Source organism: Oncorhynchus kisutch, linkage group LG18 (genome assembly GCF_002021735.2).
Source record: "Oncorhynchus kisutch isolate 150728-3 linkage group LG18, Okis_V2, whole genome shotgun sequence".
Classification (NCBI taxonomy): domain Eukaryota; kingdom Metazoa; phylum Chordata; class Actinopteri; order Salmoniformes; family Salmonidae; genus Oncorhynchus; species Oncorhynchus kisutch.
In genome coordinates, this window is record NC_034191.2 from 20,851,377 (window position 1) to 20,857,799 (window position 6,423).

At 39.4% G+C, this 6,423-nt stretch overlaps 1 protein-coding gene across 2 annotated transcripts; it reads left to right on the forward strand.

Moving 5' to 3' along the window:
- Nucleotides 1–4,142, forward strand: LOC109909241 (serpin H1-like). 2 transcript variants are annotated; one of them, XM_020508301.2, is made up of 6 exons: nucleotides 1–174; nucleotides 1,010–1,053; nucleotides 1,709–2,328; nucleotides 2,472–2,570; nucleotides 2,683–2,915; nucleotides 3,083–4,142. In XM_020508301.2, the coding sequence occupies exons 3-6, from the start codon at nucleotides 1,746–1,748 to the stop codon at nucleotides 3,383–3,385; spliced, it is 1,218 nt and encodes a 405-aa protein (XP_020363890.1). In that variant the 5' UTR covers nucleotides 1–174; nucleotides 1,010–1,053; nucleotides 1,709–1,745; the 3' UTR covers nucleotides 3,386–4,142. The 2 variants fall into 2 exon arrangements, with proteins under 2 accessions (XP_020363890.1, XP_020363889.1); XM_020508300.2 differs by lacking the exon at nucleotides 1,010–1,053 and having other exon boundaries at nucleotides 2–174.
- The last annotated feature ends 2,281 nt before the right edge of the window (nucleotides 4,143–6,423 follow it).

Genomic DNA, 6,423 nt, shown 5'->3' on the forward strand with positions numbered 1-6,423 from the left:
TAGGATTCCTAAGGAGAGCCAGAGGTTTTCATTTGCATACCCCATTCCCAACTTCCAGAAGTTTCTTTTCTGGGGGATATATATAGGCCGGAGTAAAAATAATAAGAACATCAATCGACAGAGGAGCTAACCCAAAGAGTGATATCTGGAAGAGGTCGTGCCAAGCTGTGCCAGGTAAGGACTGTGAGAGACTGGGAGAATGCTCAGTTTTAACGATGTTTTGGGGGGAAAGCTGTTGTTTTGTTTTAATGGTTTAAAGTAAAAGTAGTGCATGCATTTAGGTTCTGAAACTATTTTCAACATAACTTTGTAGAATTTGGTATGTAATTCTGATTCAGGCACTCTTGCACAATCTTTACGTTTAATCAAACGGCACATATACGCTATTATCTCAACTGTTTGGTGAGAACTGGAGTAGCTGATAGGATGCCGCATTGATGTTCATTCATTCAATTTATCTATAAACGGTATTAGATATGGCAGTTATAACTGTATTTTGAGATAATATCGTTGCTTGATGATGCATGTCGATTATTGGGTTACAGCTATTCAATAAATGAAGAGAGAAAATGACAATTCATTGCATTAACTTCATTGGGGATATTATTTGGTTGTGGGTAATTGCACATACAAACAAGCTGAATTGTTAGTTACATTGCATATATGATTTTGGGAGTGGTGGGACGTTCAAAGCGGTGGGAAGTCATTTGGGGTGGGTGCTGCGATGTTTTCTAAAAATAAAATAAAAATGATCGAACAAAGACTTTTCCTGCGCTGCAGACGGCAAAACCTGTGGGTCATGCACTGACCAATGAGATACGTTTTACATGTGTGTGTGCACGATATACCTAGCTATGAATCTTATTCAAGAAAATATCAAATACAAATTGTTTTCAAGAATGACCCTTATATTCAAAGAAATGTTATGAAAAAAAAGCTCCATGTGGGTTTGACTAATGCTTTATCACCTGCTGTATGGAGATTATCCCATGCACCTCTTTTCTTTCAGAATGAAAAACGAAAACCTTGGCATCAGTATGAAAACATTTCAAGGTATCCCAAGATGATGCAAAGATATACAAAGTGAAAAATTCTAAAAAAAACAGCTTTACTGCCATGTTTTTGAAGGCAGAGAAGCAATTTACAAGTAGTCGGAAATCAAAGGATTAATAGTTGTTAGACGTATCCTGAGGCTGAACATTTGCTCCTTTTTATTTTAAAAAGACTGTGGGCTTCTGTTCACGGACAAAAAGTACCCGCATAGGTTCTATGTGGAAATTCATAACAATGTGCATTAATGATACCTCTGGGAACTTCTGAATATCACATTTTCTTTTAGAAAATGTGAATTTATACTTTTTTTGTTGTTCTACAATGAATAAGAACACAGAGGTATACAAAATACACCTTCAGTCAGAGCCCAGCACACTAGGGTGCTGCTATAGCTCAAGTGTTCTTCAGCTGCTGACGTGGCTAGAAACATGGCTGCCTGAAATTGGAAGCCATTCATTTGTGCAGCCAACCCTGCCCTCTTCTGGGTTCAACATTGTAATTTGTGGTGACTATTGTAATTTAACTGCTGAATAAGTGTCCTCTGACTAAAACTACACTCCAACACTTATTTGCTACACAAACAGACTCTTTTAAAACAGTGGCCTCAAATACCAACACAAAATTCCTACATTCTTGTATTTTTGTCTGCTTTCAGGCTTCTATAGCTGCTCAAGAACCAGAAGAAAGACAGGATGTGGGTGACCGTCGTAGCTCTGTGTCTGCTGGCCATTGTGGCCTCTGGAGAAGACAGGAAGAAGCTGAGCAGCCATGCCACCACCATGGCTGACCAGAGCGCCAATCTGGCCTTCAGACTCTACCACACGGTGGCCAAGGAGAAGGGCCTTGACAACATCCTGATATCCCCTGTGGTGGTGGCCTCCTCCCTGGGCATGGTGGCCCTCGGGGGCAAGGCTTCCACCGCCTCCCAGGTCAAGTCTGTCCTCAGCGCTGACACCCTGAAGGATGAGCACCTGCACACAGGCCTGTCAGAGCTCCTGAATGAGGTCAGCTACTCCAAGACCCGTAATGTCACATGGAAGATCAGCAACCGCCTCTACGGCCCCAGCTCGGTCACCTTTGCCGATGACTTTGTGAAGAGCAGCAAGAAGCACTACAACTATGACCATTCAAAGATCAACCTCAGGGACAAGCGGAGCGCAGTGAACTCCATCAACGAATGGGCGGCCAAGTCGACAAACGGCAAGCTGCCTGAGATCACCAAGGATGTGCAGAATGCTGATGGAGCCATGATCGCCAACGCTATGTTCTTCAAGCGTAAGTAGAGTTCTTCAAAAACACTCTGTAGCCTAGTAGTTAGTACCTTCCGCTACTGCTATTACTGTTGATATTGGGGAGTATTAAACAGTGAGCTTGTGAGATGTGAATATCTTTAGAAAACAAACATCCTCTGTCTACAGCTCACTGGGATGAGAAGTTCCATGCGAAGATGGTAGACAACCGTGGCTTCCTGGTGACCCGTTCATTCACAGTCTCTGTTCCCATGATGCATCGCACTGGTAGGTTTCATTAACCTTTTGAATAGAGACATACCATACTATAAGCCTTAATATAAGACATTATCAAGATCAGTTGACTAATCTATTCTTATCTCATGACTGTTTTCCACAGGTCTCTATAAGTTCCATGATGACACAGAGAACATGTTGTTTGTGCTGGACATGCCCCTGGGCCAGAAGCAGTCCAGCATGGTGTTCATCATGCCCTACCACCTGGAGCCCCTGGACAGGCTGGAGAAGCTGCTGACCCGCAAGCAGCTGGAAACCTGGATGGGCAAGATGGAGGAGAGGGCCGTGGCCATCTCTCTGCCCAAAGTCAGTGTAGAAGTTAGCCACAACCTCCAGGTAAAGACAACATTGCGACTATATTGTTTTCAATATATTTAAAGGTTATTAATGACTTATCTCATAATCTATGAGTTAGCTTGCAAGCTTGACTCTGAAATAACATATTTGACCTACATATAAACCAATTCTCCATGTTTCACTCTCTATTGTACTCTTCTCTCCAGAAAACTCTTGGTGAGCTTGGTCTGACTGAAGCTGTGGACAAAACCAAGGCTGATTTTTCCAACATCTCTGGCAAGAAGGACCTGTACCTCTCCAATGTGTTCCACGCCTCTGCCATGGAGTGGGACATTGAGGGGAACCCTTTTGACACCAGCATCTTCGGAAGCGAGAAGCTGAGGAATCCCAAGTTATTCTACGCTGACCATCCTTTCATCTTCCTGGTGAAGGACAACAAGACCAACTCCATCCTCTTCATCGGCAGAATGGTGCGACCCAAAGGAGACAAGATGCGTGATGAGTTATAATAGTTAATGGATGTGAGTTACGGTTTACTGATTGAATCATGCCAGGAAATGGTATGTGTATTATGGTATCATGGTATCACTGTTACCTCAAGAACACATTCCAACAGGTAATCTGTGGACTGAATAGCTAGGCCTACTAATGTATCACAGACACATTAAGCACTCCCAGGGAACAGGAGTGTATACGTTTGAATGAATGCTGTTTGGCCTTTGCAATGTGCCATAATGAATAACATTGTTAAAGTCTGCATTTCAACACATTTCAGGAAATAGCCAAACACCATAAGTGCCTTTATAGAGTACCTGAACATTGAATAGCAGATGACCTGACAGCATGCTTATATTAATTAGCTATGATCTCTCAGATTTCTGCCTTCCATAAAATCAGACATATTCCACCATTATTTTCACCAGTATGGGTTTGGCTTCTATCTTATTTTTAGTTTGTGATCTGTGTGGTTACTTGCATTATCTTTGTTTAAAGAGAAATATTGTTGCACAAGCAACTTTCATGACATACTATCTTCCACTTTCCAACCAGCAAAGTACATTTATCAGGCTTTCACAGTTTTTGCCTTCCAGCTGCACTGAAACTGTTCCTCTGTACTCTTTGTTTTAATTGAATTATCTATGCCATTTGCCAATCAAACTGTGTGACTTTATGTTGTAGGCATTTACCACAACCTTGGAATGTTGCCATAATTCAATGTTGTGTCCTTTTTTGACTATTTTTCAATAAAAATAAACACAAAATGAACTTGGTGTGTGATTAACATTCAAAGTTGATAAGTGTAAGAATCTGGTCAGTTTCGTCTAAGCATACTGATACATCATGATTAAGAAAATATTAGATTTAACATAAGGGGCCATAATCAGGATATAAGCCTCTGAAATTAACTAAATTGTGCAGTGAGTATGCACTTGTGTATCTAACTGTCTGTGTTCAGTGAGGAAAATGATTTCAGTCGGCCTGAGGGCGAACATTCCTCTGTCTCCAGAATGGAATGTGGAGAATCTTTCGTGGGGGACCTTACATAGGCTAAGTTTTAAACCTGCAAAAGGCACACAATTCCAAAGGATTCCCAAAGCTTACAGGCAGTACCTATTTAACACATTAGTTAGTACTGCCGGAGCTTAATATAGAGATCATTAAGATAGGAAATCCCCATTAAGAAGATAATCAACCTAGCTGGGTGAGGTTGTAGTGCAGGGTTAGCATGGTGAAACAGGGAGAAGTTCTACCCAACAAGGAAGTAAAACTTCTGACACATCTCTATTGTCAATTGAGACCTTAGACACGAAACTGATTCAGAAACTGTTCATCAACCATCCTAAATAATTATGAAAAACAGACATTTTGTAGAATATGGGGTGTTAGAAACAAAGTCTTTCATCATCACGTTCCCATGAACAAACAATTTAGAGAGTAATGGACAAAGGTGATGGAGGACAGAAAGATCAAGAGATGTGATCTCACCGCCATCTTCTGGCGAATAGAGCAACCACGTGGATAATACTTTCCCTTTCTTTTTGTCACGCCGTGGCCTTAGTATTCTGTGTTTTCGTTAGTATTTTGGTGAGGCCAGGGTGTGACATGGGGATATATGTGGTTTGTTTTGTCTGGGGTTGTTTGTAGTTATGGGATTGTGGTTAGAGTAGTACTCTAGGTAAGTCTATGGTTGCCTAGAGTGGTTCTCAATCAGAGGCAGGTGTTTATCGTTGTCTCTGATTGGGAACCATATTTAGGCAGCCATATTCTTTAGGTCTCTTGTGGGTGATTATTCCTGTCTTTGTGTTTGTGGCACCAGATAGGACTGTTGCGGTTTTTCACGGTTCTTGTTCTGTAGATTGTTGTATTTTCATCTTTATTAAAGATGGACAAAACTAACCACGCTGCATTTTGGTCCGCCTCTCTTTCCCCAGAAGAAAACTGTTACACTTTTTGTCTAGAAGAGCCAAATAAATTATTGTAACCCAGTGTCATATGCATACATATAAATAAAACCACAGTGATTTATTTAATTATATATATATATATATAATATTTACATGAGTCTTTGTGTCTCATAAATATCCAAGACAAATAACATATAATGAATGCATCTTTACGTTTCTGATTACGGATTACATTACTGATTACTTTATTTTTTATGTAACTGTAATCAATAACAGATTACATTTTTCAACACCGTGCATCATAAAAATGTATGTTGCATACTGTACATTATTTTAATTAATTGTTCTCTTAGTCTATTAAATAGATTCATTAATATACATAGACACTAAAAGCTTACCAATATACTGTATATCATCAAACAACCATCTGCATATATCATTGCTCATGTTATTTGGTAATGATCTATTCACGTTTTTCACTGCATGGGTAACCCTAAAGTATGCGCTCATAGTGCTTGTAATGGACGCTCATTCATTGTCATTCATACAAGTCATACCTTCAACCAAACAAAAGATTGTACGCTTGTCAATGAAGTCATCGACATTGGACATGACAATTCTTTACTTGTCTTGTCTATTGAGAATCACTATACCCCGTGGCTCCAAATGCCCTGCTTAAAAATGGCAAGACTTTTTTACAGAAATATTACATAGACGATCTATAACAAGCGGATACAGCATGCATATACATTTTTTTGAATTTCTAGAGGTCAATGTAACACAGAAATCCACAGTTCAAATTATAAATGGAATATATGTGTCTGTCCTTATTTTTTGCATTGTATCATTGTCCCCAAAAAACACACTTATTTTTCTCATACAAACAAACACATGATTAATATAGGGAATTATTTATCTATATACCAATCTACTGACAATACATTAGATATATATACACTACCGTTCAAAAGTTTGGGGTCACTTAGAAATATCCTTGATTTGGAAACAAAAGCTTTTTCTTTTGTATGTTAAAATAACTTCAAATTAATCAGAAATACAGTGTAGACATTGTTAATGTTGTAAATTACTATTGTAGCTGGAAACGGCTGATTTTTAATGGAATATCTACATAGGCGTACAGA